Genomic DNA, 13,537 nt, shown 5'->3' on the forward strand with positions numbered 1-13,537 from the left:
GAAATAAAGAGTAGAAGAGAAAAAAGAGAGGCAGTAACTTAACTTCGGTAATTTGCTTCCAGCCACCCACCACCATGGCACAACTAGTGCAGATACCCACCACCACGACGCCACCAGACATCGAGCCACCAAAACAATCAGCAACCGTGCTCGAGGGAAAGAGAGAGGCTTGAGCCGCACAACGCTGACACTATTCCCGGCCACTGCACCTTACAGCCATTGCCTGTCCCCAAGAAGCTTTCTCCTGATGATATTTTATCCAACAAATCTCAGCTTGCCGCTCTCGATTCCAACCTGAATTCAGTACCTTTTTTTTGTTTTTTTGTTTTTTTGTTTTTTTGCTTATGATTCAATTTCACTAAATATTTGGCTTAAATCCAACATTAAGATGAGAACGTACTGCGGAAGTATGTAATCTCTGGGGTAAATATATGAAGTCATGCATACAATCTCATAATTGTTACAAGTATTGTAAATGTCTGTCTGTTGCATTACAATTACAGAGGATTAGTTTTTGGCAACATAAAATATAATGTTAATTATCAAGCATGAATTTTTATTTTCATATATGGTGGTATCCTTACAATTAAATTTAATATATAAATGGAACAATGATACAATTTGTTAGTAAAGAATAAGGATAGGAGTTCTATTCTTGAAAAATAAAAAATAAAAAATAAATAACTAAACTCTAATTAAACCCGACCCTGACCTAAAAATGGCCTGACTCTCAGTTTGAAGGCTTGGATTTTTGTACGGACCAAAGGCCCTTCGCAAAGTCCGAGTCTAAGGATTTGAAAACTTGTGTTATCAGTTCTGTTACTAGGATAATTTTTAGGTATCACTAAAAAAATCTCTAACAAGCCCACGAGCACAAACAACATTTAAAAAATTTGCCTCTTATGTAGTTTTTTTTTTTTTTAAATGAAAGTATCACTTTCAATCATTCAACTCCGTGTATAGATATAAAAGATGGACTGGTATGTTGTCCTCCCAAATTACAAAATTAGTATAATTTAAAGCTAACTTAGCAAGTGTGTGAGCAAATCCATTACAGGTTCTTGGTGTGTGTTGTAACCTAACATGTTTTAACCACTTCATCATATCTTGAACCTCAAATACAATCCAAAAAATCTCAGCCTTTGTGCTTTTTCTAGCTGAGACTAAATTTGCTATTTCCTTTGAATCAGTCTCAACAATCAGAGGTAAACATCCTATGCTTTCAGCTACTTCCAGCCCGAATTTGGTTGCTTCGGCTTCTACATAATCAACTTTATCAAGTTATTTTGTTGGCTTTATGGCTGCTGCTATGAGTTTGCCTTTTGAATTTATAATTACGATGCCCAAACCTACTCTCTGTTGGTCTATCCTTATAGCAGCATCGACATTCACCTTAAACCAACCTGCAGGGGGACGCTTCCAATGCTTATGGGATGCCACATTTTGATTTGAAATTACTTGCAGCAGTGGCATTTGAATTCTTTTATAGGACTGAACAATTGCTTCAGCTTCAGCTACTGATAGTTGAGAATCTTCTTTTTTGCTCTTGAAAATAAAAAGATTCCTTGAGTGCCATATACTCCAACACAAAGCAACTATCAGCTCCATTTCACTTGATCTTCGATCAGCCAAAGCCAACAGCAGGCTTAAGACATCATTACACTTCAGAGCTTTCAGTTCTTCTTCAAAAGTTGTGAGCTTCCAAATTTTCCTCGAGGCTTTACAATCAAACAACGTGTGGAAGATAGTCTCTCTATAACTCCTGCATCTCTGACACCAGGGGGTTTGTAAAAATCTTCTCTTCTATAAATTCTCTGTTGTGGGCAGCAAGTCATTTGCTGCCATCCACATAAATATCTTCACTTTCTTTGGAATCTATAGATACCAAATTAAGTTCCATGAACTTTTGCCTTCCCTCGAACTATTAGGCTTGTTTAGGAACTTCATTTGTAGAGCTAGTTAATAACCACTCTTGACTGAGTAATTACCCTTCTTGTCATAATGCCACAAACTTGATCTGGACTTGGTTGTCTTGGCAGAGGGATTTTAAGTATTTGGGCAATATTTTTTTATGAAAATGTTGTCTTATTACAACATCTTTCTAGCAGTGGTTTCAATCAATCAAATTTGAAACAGTTGTCTCCAGAGGAAAGCTTGTAGGAGATATTGTTTTGAAAGTTTATGGTCTTGAAAACCAGCCACTTTGGTACACTTTCACCTGTTTTCCATCTCTAATTCTCCATCTAAGACCCCTGTGAATAACATCTCTCCCCCACATGATGCTCCTCCATATATAAGAGGGGTTTGAGCCAATTTGTGCCTCCATAAAACCTGAATGCCTGAACTATCTTTCCTTAATCACATTAGCTACAAGAGATTTTAGTGCTTGGATGATCCTTCAACTCTGTTTTGCCACTAGTGCTTGGTTGAAACTGGACAAGTCTCGGAAACCCAAGCCCCCTCTTTTTTTAGCTTGGCATAATTTTTCCTACTTGGACCAGTGAATAGACCTATGATCCCTTTTATTTCCCTACCAAAAACCAACAATGGCCTTCTGCATATCCTCACATAGCCCTGGAGGAAGTTTAAAAACACTCATGGCATAGGTAGGCACTGCTTGAGCTACTTCTTCTATAAGAATCTCCTTCCCTCCACATGAGAAAACTTTTGCTTGCCAATTAGAGATTTTGTTTATAATTTTGAGCTTGATCTCGTTGAAGAAACTGGTCTTATTTCTTCCAACCATTGAAGGTAGCCCAAGCTACTTTTCATGTCTTGAAACCACCTGAAGTTGAAATATATCCTTGATTGTCGCTATCTGTGCTTGCTTGGCATTCATTGAAGAATATGGAGGACTTTTCAAAATTAAAGATTTAGCCTGAGGCAGTAGCATAACAATCAAAGAGTTGCTTCATATTCATACAATCTTCTTTAGTAGCTCTTATGAATACCAAGCTATCATCTGCAAATAGAAGATGAGCAATAGACAAGTTCCTACTGAATTTTAATCCATGAATCAGCTGATTTGATTCAACTTGGTATAAAAGATTTGTGAAAACCTCAGCACAAATGATAAACAAATATGGCAAGATTGGATAACCTTGTCTTAAGCCTCTTTTAGGCTGAATAAAGCCTTTTGCTACCCCATTGATTAGCACAGAAAAAGATGTTGAAGATATGCATCTCATGACCAGTTCCAACCATTTATGAGAAAAACCCAACCTTTCCATAGTGCATTTTAAAAACTCCCACTCCACCCTATCATATTCTTTGCTAATGTCTAATTTCAAAGCTAGTAGACCATACTTTTTATTTTTGCTATGCCTAATCTTATGAAGACACCCATACCCAATAATTATATTATCGGTTATGAGCCTATTTAGCACAAAAGCACTCTAAGTTGGTGAAATTACATGATCTAAGGTTAATTTCAGCCTATTCGCTACAGTTTTTGTAATGATCCTATAAATAACATTACATAGGTTGATCGGTCTATACTCTACCACTGTCCTAGGCTTTGCAATCTTGGAGATTAAGGCAATGAAAGTATCATTCAGAGGAGCAAAATTACCTCCATCATTGAGGATATGTAGACAAGTGGTTATAACTCCTTTGTTGACTGATGTCCAATGCTTTTAGAAAAATCTTGTTGGGAGGCCATCTAGGCTAGGGGCTTTAGTTGGATGCATCTAACTCAAAGTTTCTAGAATATCTGCTTCTGAGAAAGGTTGGTCCAATTGGAAATTCATTTTTGTCAAAACTTTATGAGGCATGTTTCGTAGAGCTATCTCTAGGTGCTATTGAGAAGGATTTGTTGACGTGAACAAATTATGACAATATTTGCAGAACATTCTCTCGATATCCTCTGCTTTCTCAGACCATATATTATTTTCATCAGCAATTCCATTGATCCAGTTTTTCCTTTTCCGAGCTGAAGCTTTGAAATGGAAAAACTTGGTGTTTTTATCCCATTCTTGCAGCCAAACTACTCTAGACCTCTGCCTCTAGTAGATTTCTTCATCCATGAGCAAATCATTAATTTGTCTTTTTAAGAGTTTAATATGATCACCACTGATAAAATGATTGCTTCTTTCTTTGTAGGTCTTTAACTCTGCCAGCAATTTCTTTAATTTCTCCTCTCTCCCTCCAAAAGCTTGATTACTCCAGAGTTTCAATTCAGCTAATGCCTCATTGGCTGCCTTTTTAAAAACAGTAATAGGGTCCTTATCTCTCTGCATTCTCTTTTGCAGCCATTCAGAATGCACAATTTCTTTACATTTCTCATAGGGACTCCATATGTCTTCATAGTGAGTTCTTGAGAAAGCTCTTTTACTGTACTTTGTGCTTCTGCCTTTTTCTTTTACTGAAAAAAAAGAAGATTATGATCAGAAGTTCAAGTCTCCAATATCTCTATTGCTGATTCCTGAAAAAAACTTCCCCAATTCTTACAATAAAAAAACCTATATAATCATTCCTCTACCAAATGAGGTCCAAATCTCTTGTTTGACCAAGTAAAAGGACGACATTTGCACCCCAAATCTATCAACCCACAAAACGTTATAGCCTTTCTAGACTTATTTACAGCATGCACACTCCTATCCTGCTTTATAATCTTCTCATGCAGCTGTAACATCTCATTAAAGTCTCCAAAACAAAGCCATGGCAGAGAGGATAAACTAGCTAACATTCGCAACAAAGTCCATGTATGTTATTTTTTATCTAATTTAGGGTACCCATATATTCCTGTACATCTCCAATAGCTACCATTATCAACATGAACTACTACATCTATATGGTGCCTACCATAAGATTTAATATCCACAACAACTTTCGAATTCCATAACAAAGCCAACCCACCACTCAAGCCATTTCTACTAACAACTAAACAATTCTCAAACTTTAAAGTTTTACCTTTATCTTGCATTTGCCTAGACAGCAGCTGTGTTTCACAAAGAAACATAATATATGGCATGTGCAATTGGAGAATTTTTTTTAGCTTCGCGTAACGCTCAGTCATTCCCCATCCCCCGATCATTCCAGGATACAATCCTCATGGTTGTCGGCGGGGCTGCGACCAGTCTCCACCGTTAATTCCTCCGTGTTTATGACTGTTATCTCCACTTCTCTTGTTTGTTGCATTTCCAGTTCACGCTTGCCCTTTGCTTCTGGCGAGCAACTTATGGTTTGCAGCTCACTACATATTCTTTTCCTTTTTGTATTTGGGCTACCCCAGTTAAGTTCTCTATTGAGCCTTTTAAAGCTCTTAACTCTCTCAACATCAGCTGGAGTTGTCTCAATAGCTCTTGCTTGCAGCTTCCATTTACGTTTTTTTTTTGTTTTGGTCTGTGTTACATAAGTTCCATCAGCTTCCCCTAGGTTCGATTCAACATGAGCTTCATTTGGGCTTACCTTAACTTGGGCCTAACTTTCTTAAAAGTACTATACTTTTTTTTCTTTCTCATTTTTATTTTGTGCATTTCCATCTCTAGTTTCCTTCTCATTTGCATTTTTGTTTCCTACTTCACTGCCTCATTCTTCTGTTTCAGTCTCAGAGGCAGCTGGGTACACCAGCTTTTAGCCGCTTTTTCCTGACAGTTTCGAAAACCCGCCTCAACACCATTTAGCCCATCTGCATCTGAATTGAGTTGGTGTCGAGTTGACCCGCCTTTACTATATTCTTCACTGGATTTTTTCACCAGTTGCAATTTCTTCACTGAGTTTTCTTGAGTTTTTGATTGGGACTGCACATTACGCCTTTGATTATCTTCATCCATCTTCCATAATTCTTTTCCTTTATTCAACTTGATTTTTTTATGCACTTGTAAGCGCTTTCAACCATGGTCCATAAGCCATCTCATCTCTAGTTTGGTTTTTATACTAGTTACACTCCCTAAATTGATGCCCAACGTAGCCACATACATAGCAAAAATCCGGCAGCTTTTCGTATAGCACTGGCATAAAGTTTTCTTTCTTTTTTTCTTCCATTGTTCGGCCTCAAAACCTTCTTTTTCCATGTTTACCATCTCTACTACTTTTTTTTCAACCTCATCTGGTTCCAAACTTAAAATCTTCACCAAGGATTCTGTTACATCACCTGAGACTCTTAGTCTTGCATACTTGCCTATGCACTCTCCTTTAGCATTAGTATCCACTTCTTCCACCTTTTCAATATCTTTCCCAAATTCTTTAATTGTCTCCTCATTCATACACATAATGGGAACGTTATGGATTTGAATCCAAAAGGATGCATGAGAAAAGGATTGTTAAGTTACCTCTCCCAAGCCAGTTGGTTCAATTAGTACCATTAAGGCTCTGTTGAAATGCCATGGACCCCCTGTTAGGATCCTTTTTTTGTTCGTTTCAATTGCAAACATGAACATGAAAATGTTATCTCCCAGCTCCTCAATCCTTACTTCTCCCATTGTTCTCCACACCTGTGACATGGCTGACATTAGTCCTTCTAAGTTTACTTCTCTATTCTGTAGCACCTTCCCCGTTAAGCATCCAACAACAATTTTTTCTCCTTTCAGCTTCATATTTCCTCTGAATGTCACTTTTCCCCTTGTTTCTCCATTCAATGAAATTTCTTTACACCTTCGAATCAATTCTTTTGTATCCATTTTAGTATTCAGCAACTAGAAAAAAAGAAAAAAGCCTCTCACCCAAACTATATAAACTACTAAGTTGTGGTTAGCTAAAAACTTTGCTATTCTAGAGATTTAGAAAGAACAAGCAACTCCTGGAGATTGACTTGGGAAAAAGACAGCAAGATAAAACATTAAAAGACAAGAATTAAAGAGAAAGCACCCAACTTATGTGGGTGACAACAAAAGCCACGAGGGCTCATGTTTAACCCCCATTCTATTCTTCAGAGAAGAAAGGGGGAGAACCACTTCAAACTTTACTTGACTCTTGCGTAGTTATAACTTCTATAACCTTAAAACTATAACTATGTAAATGCAATTTCAAAATGATCATTTATGTAAATATTTTATAACTCTATTACAAATTACAACTTATTTCTCCAAATTAAACATATCTGTTTAAACTTGAACCATTGACCCCTCACTTCCATCTGACTAGGCAATCGTCCAAAGATAATTTGGAAATGATTAATGGTGGATTTTAAAATTTTTAATCCAATCTAATCAATTTAAATGAAATTGTTCTAATTAGATTAGATTGTAAATGCTCATTTTAGCAAAAATAGACGCGATCATAGAGTTAGATTATTTTACTTTAAATTTTATGCTTAAAATTTTGACACAAATCTAGATGAATAGCATTATGAAATATTATTTTGATTGTCAATATTTATCAATAGATTACAGGAAATTAAGAGCTCAAAATTTGTGATTAAAATTTAAGTAAAAAATTTAAATTGAAATATATATTCTTACCCTATAGTATAGCATTATGTATTATACTACTACTAAAAAATAATGGTGCATTTACTTCTTGGATTGGGGAATCAGAATTCGGAATGAGAATAATTAATAGCGTTTACTAGCTAAAGTAAAGATGGGAACAAGAATGAAACATGCGGGGTCATATATTTTTAAGATTAAAGAGTAAGAACTTGATTCCCATGAGAGGGATAAGAAATCGAAGTTCTCATTCCTTGAACTTTCCATTTTACCCCACTAAAATTTTATAATTTCTCTTTTGTCCTTAAATAAAAATTATTATATTATATTCTTATATTATTTTCATTGTTATTATTCTTATTTTTGTAATTTTTGTTGTTGTTAATAATAATAATAATAATTTAATTAATTATGAATACAATGATGATATTAATTAATAATAATAAAACTAATAATAATAATTTTAATTAACAATATTAATATTAATTAATAATAATAGTACTAATAACTTTAACATTATTATTATTATTATTATTTTGAATAATAATAATCATAATTATTACAATAGATAATGACAATAACAAATAAGGTTACTTTAGTAGTTTGTAACAAATTAACAATCAATTTCGATTAAAAAAAATAAATACATTAATGGTAATATAGTTCATTATGTTTTCGATTCATACAGTTAAAGTAAATAATTTATTTTAATTCCCCCTTCCCATTCTGATTCCAACCTATTTTACTATTAGGGTGTGTTTATTTGAGGGTTTAAGGAATGAAAATGAAGGAATTGGAATGAAACTCATGTTTAATTAGCAAAATATAGTTTGAAAATGTGAATAAAATGTGTGGGTCTCACACAATTTGGGAATAAGAAATGAGAATCTCATTCCCATGGGGCGGTTGGGAATGGAAATGAAAGAATGTGAATGAAACATGAGTTTACTTTTATATCCCTCTAATTTTTTCATATTTCCCGAATTACCCTTGTTCAAATCACAATTAATTTTTATTATTTTAAATATCATTATTATTATTAAATTTTATTAACTTTATTATTTTAGTTATTATTTTTTATTAATATTATCATTATTTACAATTTATTATTATTATTATTATTATTATTATTGACCTTATTATTTTAGTTATTATTATTTTTATTATTATTATCATTATTATCAAAATTTATTAATTTTGTTATTTTAAATGTCATTATTATTATTATTGACTTTATTATTTTAGTTATTATTAATTATTGTTATTATTATTTTTATTAATATTATCATTTTATATCCCTCTAATATTTTCATATTTCCCGAATTACCCTTGTTCAAATCACAATTCATTTTTATTATTTTAAATGTCATTATTATTATTATTATTAAATTTTATTAACTTTATTATTTTAGTTATTATTAATTATTATTAATTATTCTTATTATTTTTTTATTAATATTATCATTATTAACAATTATTATTATTATTATTATTATTATCAAAATTTATTAAATTTATTATTTTAAATGTCATTATTATTATTATTATTGACCTTATTATTTTAGTTATTATTATTTTTATTATTATTATCATTATTATCAAAATTTATTAATTTTATTATTTTAAATGTCATTATTATTATTATTGACTTTATTATTTTAGTTATTATTAATTATTGTTATTATTATTTTTATTAATATTATCATTATTAACATTGATTATTATTATTAATATTATTAATTTTATTTTTTTAATTAATAGTATTTTTATAATAATATTTATACATGCATCTAGTTAATGAAAATTACATTGTTTAATCTATGGGTGTTTTGGTAAATTGATTCTCATTTCCATTCCTTATTCCCATTTATTTTGTCAAGTAAACATATCAATGGCATTCCAACACATTCCCATTCTCATTTATTTTTGCAAAATAAATATTAGAATTTCATTCTCATTCCAGTCTATTCCCACTCCCAACCCATTCTCATTCTACCTCATTCCCATTCCATAAAATAAACGCACCATTTTAATTCATTCTGATACCGTTCAGTAAAAGGACAATAATTGTATGGTACAAGTACAAAATGCAAACTAAAATAATTTTAAAAACTTTTGAATAAGAGTGCTTTTTAAGTTCTTTATTTTATTTTACTTTGCCATATATATTTTTTTCTTTCTCTTCTCACTTCTTCTAAAAAGAGCAATTGACACCTTGAACCACAATGTTATGGGACAACTGTCAAAATAGACATAATTACCACCTCATAGCCTTTAAAGATGCCAAAATGAGAAATCAATCTCAAAATAATTTTTGTGCTATCATCACCTCCTAATAAGCTTTATTGTGCTGACAAGTATGGTGACTTCTTCTTTTTTTTAAGAAGGGAATTAAACTTTCATTAAAGCAAACAAGAGAATACAGATTCCACATCAACTAGTAACGGTGCTGTCCATACAACATTTCTATGACTCCTTAAAGCAAGCTTAGCCAAGGAGTGGGCATGAACATTACATGATCTGGGGGTGTAATTGAAGCTAATGTGCTGGAAATCCTTCCTTTGATCTTGGATTTCAGAAATCACCCAAACAATCTTTGTTTTGCTGCCCTCTTGGTTGTTAATCAACTTTGCCACATCTTGACAATCCGTCTCCACCATTAATGAGCTAAGAGCTGCATTTTTTGCCACAGCTAATCCCCATTCAACAGCTTCTGCTTCTGCAACCTTAACATCTCCAGAAAATTACGTGGTCTTAACAGCAGCCACAATGATTCTGCTGTTTGAATCTCAGATTACAGCTCCTAACCCTGCTATTCCTTTTTCATAGTTAATAGCGGCATTCACATTAGCCTTGAAAACATTTGCAAGAGGAGGGCACCACTTCTGGCTCTTCATTGGATTATGCTTTCCCCCTGATCCTTGCCCTTGCTGACTCACCCGTTTATAAGCCTCAACTACAGCCTCAGCTTTAGCCACCACTCGACAGCAGTCCATCTTTTTTCCTTCAAAAAGCTTGTGATTCCTGCCATACCATATGGCCTAGCAGTATGCAACAAAAATTTCTGTGTCTGACTTGCTCAGCTTCTTAGTTATTTCAAGCATAACATTCCACATATCTTGGTTAGTAGCATAAGGGAAGCGTATTTCAAAGGGAGCATGAATCCATACCTTCCTTGCAGCTTTACAGTGCACCAATGCATGTGATACGCTTTCCACTCCTTGTTTGCAGACTTGACAGTGAGGCTCTACCAATATCTTTTTTTTTTTCCATAGGTTCTCAGTAGTAGGCAATAGGTTTTGGCCAGCTCTCCACATAAATATTTTGATTTTTTCTGGAAGTTGGAGGGTCCATAAACGGTTCCAGTGATTAAAGCTCTTGTATGAACAACTTGGCTTATTAGGGTACTTCATTTTTAAAGCTAGCTGATACCCGCTTTTCACAGCATATAATCTTTTTTTATCAAAATGCCATATTATCTCATCCATCCTCGGTTTTCTCGACAGTGGAATTCTCAAAATCTCATTGACATCTTCTTCCGAGAACCACTGCTTCACCTTTCTTTGATCCTACTGGTTTTCAGCATTAATAAGCTCTGAGACTGTAGCTTATGTTGGCAGATTTTGAATTGAGAGTGGCCTAAAAGTTTCAGGCCTTGGAATCCAATTATCCCTGCAAATATGAATCTGTTCACCATTGCCAATCCTCCACCGAATTCCTTTTTGCAGCACATGTGTTCCCCACAATATGCTCCTCCATATGTAAGACGGATTAGATCCAGCTTGAGCTCTTAAGAAGTCTGACTTTTGAAAATACCTAGCCTTCAACACTTTGGTAACCAATAAATGCGGGTATTGTAGCAATCTCCATCTTTGTTTTGCCATTAAAGCCTGATTAAAACTAGACATTTCTCTAAATCCGAGGCCTCCTCTACTCTTTGCTTGACTCATCTTTTCCCACCTTGCCCAATGGATTCCACGCTTGTCCTCTTTTGATCTCCACCAAAACTTCGCCATTGCCATCTGAATGTCATCGCACAGCTCTATAGGGAACTTAAAAACACTCATCGCATAGGCTGGAACCGCTTGAGCCACTGCTTTAATGAGGACTTCTTTACCTCCACTCGAAAAGAATTTATACTGCCAATTTGAAATCTTGCTCACCATTTTGAGTTTAACTTCATTACAGAAGTTTTTCTTGTTTCTTCCAACCATAGAGGGCAAGCCTAAATACTTTTCGTGTCTAGATACCACCTTGAGTTGAAATATGCTCCTGATTACATTAACTTTGTCTGCTGGAATTTTGCCACTGAAAACCATAGACGACTTGTCAAAATTGAAGAGTTGTCATAAGGCTGCAGCATAGCGGTCGAAGATCGCTTTGAGAGCCTTGCAACTATCAACTGAAGCTTTTGTGAACAACAAGCTGTCATCAGCGAATAACAAATGCGAAATAGTAATCTCCTTTCCAAACTTCAGCCCCTGGAATTAATGATTTTGCTCTGCTTGCAGCAATAAGTTGGAAAAAGATTCTGCACATAATATGAACAAATATGGGGACAGAGGACAGCCTTGTCTAAGGCCTCTTTGCGGGTGAATCATGCCCTTGGGACTCCCATTTATAAGTACAGAGAAAGATGATGTAGTGATACAATTCTTTACTAAATCTACCCACTTATTTGGAAACCTCAGCTTTGTTTCAAAAACTCACATTCCACCCTATCATAAGCTTTGCTAATATCTAGCTTAAAGCCACTAACCCATTTCTTTTCCCTTTATTGTGCCTAATTTTATGGAGGCACTCATACCCAATAATAATATTGTCGGTGATGAGTCTATTTGGGATGAATGCATTCTGAGACGGCGAAATAATTTGTTCAAGTATGGGCTTCATTTTATTTGCTATAGCCTTAGTGATAATTCTATAAATTACATTGCAAATGCTAATGGGTTTAAATTCAGTGACTTTTCGAGGCTTATGAACTTTCGGAATTAAAGCAATATAAGTGTGGTTTAACGAAGTTAAGTTACCTCGTTCATTCAGAATGTGTAAACAAGTTGAAACAACTCCACACTCCACTGCTTGCCAATGCTTCTGAAAAAAGACAGCAGGAAGTCCATCCGGACCAGGTGCCTTTGTGGGGCACATTTGGTTTAGAGCCTCCAAAATCTCCTCAGCTGTAAACAGCTGATTCAGATGATTCTTCATGTCTTCAGTTATCTTTGGCAGCAATCCATCTAAAGCAGCATCTATTTGAGCTAGGTTTGGCCTTGAAGAAGTGAAAATCTCTTGAAAGTACTCACAAAATTCTGCTTCCACCTTAGCTTCCTCTTCTGTCCAGTGTCCTTGTTTATCCTCGATCCCTCAAATTTTGTTCTTTCGCTTCCTTGCTGAAGCCTTTAAGTGGAAGAACTTTGTGTTTTTGTCCCCCTCTTTTAACCAGTCAGCCCTTGATATTTGCTTCCAGTACATTTCTTATCAACCAACAAATTATTGATTCTCCTCTCTAACTTTTTAATTTTATCTCCGCTGTCGTAATGTACAAAATTCTGTTTCAATCTTTTTAGCTGCTCCGTCATTTGCTTTAACTCATTTTCTCTTTCCCCGAACTCCTGCCTACTCCACCATTTAAGCTTAGCCATAGAACTTTTGGCGGATTTTTGAAATTGAAGTACTAGATTCCCGTATTTCCAATTCCATTGACTACTCCATTCCTCTTGAACAATGCTCTTGCACATATCATAGGCACTCCACATATCCTCATAATGAATCCTAAGAGGTGCATTCCTCTCATAACGGACGGTTTTACCTCTTTCTCGAACCTCCATCAACATTGGGCAGTGATCAGAGCTCACAGTTAAAAGGTTCATTGCTGCATAATCATAAAAGCTATTAACCCAATCCCTACTACACATAAACCTGTCCAATCTCTCATCAACAAGATGGAGGCCAAATCTCCGGTTAGACCAAGTAAAAGGGTAGTCTGTGCAACCTAAATCCACCAAATTACAGGCTTGAGCAGCCTCTTTAAAACCAGCCATCATACTCAAATTTCGATCTTTCCCACCACATTTCTCATTTGGGCTTAAAATTTCATTAAAATCACCAAAGCATAACCACGAGAGATTAGACAAACCTGACAGCCTTCGAAGCAGTGTCCAAGTGTGTTG

At 34.7% G+C, this 13,537-nt stretch overlaps 1 protein-coding gene across 1 annotated transcript; it reads right to left on the reverse strand.

Annotated features, from left to right (window-relative positions):
• Nucleotides 1-10,975: 10,975 nt before the first annotated feature.
• LOC112099106 (uncharacterized mitochondrial protein AtMg00310-like) lies at nt 10,976-11,533 on the reverse strand. The gene has a single exon (XM_024186211.1). The coding sequence runs from the start codon at nt 11,531-11,533 to the stop codon at nt 10,976-10,978; it is 558 nt and encodes a 185-aa protein (XP_024041979.1).
• Nucleotides 11,534-13,537: the final 2,004 nt, after the last annotated feature.

The sequence above is a fragment of the Citrus clementina genome, unplaced genomic scaffold, assembly GCF_000493195.1.
Source record: "Citrus clementina cultivar Clemenules unplaced genomic scaffold, Citrus_clementina_v1.0 scaffold_9, whole genome shotgun sequence".
In the NCBI taxonomy this organism is placed as follows: Eukaryota; Viridiplantae; Streptophyta; class Magnoliopsida; order Sapindales; family Rutaceae; genus Citrus; species Citrus x clementina.

Coding starts and splice junctions, on each gene's coding strand:
- LOC112099106 (XM_024186211.1), bottom strand. CDS start 11,533: ATGGTGAGCAAGATTTCAAATTGGCAGTATAAATTCTTTTCGAGTGGA.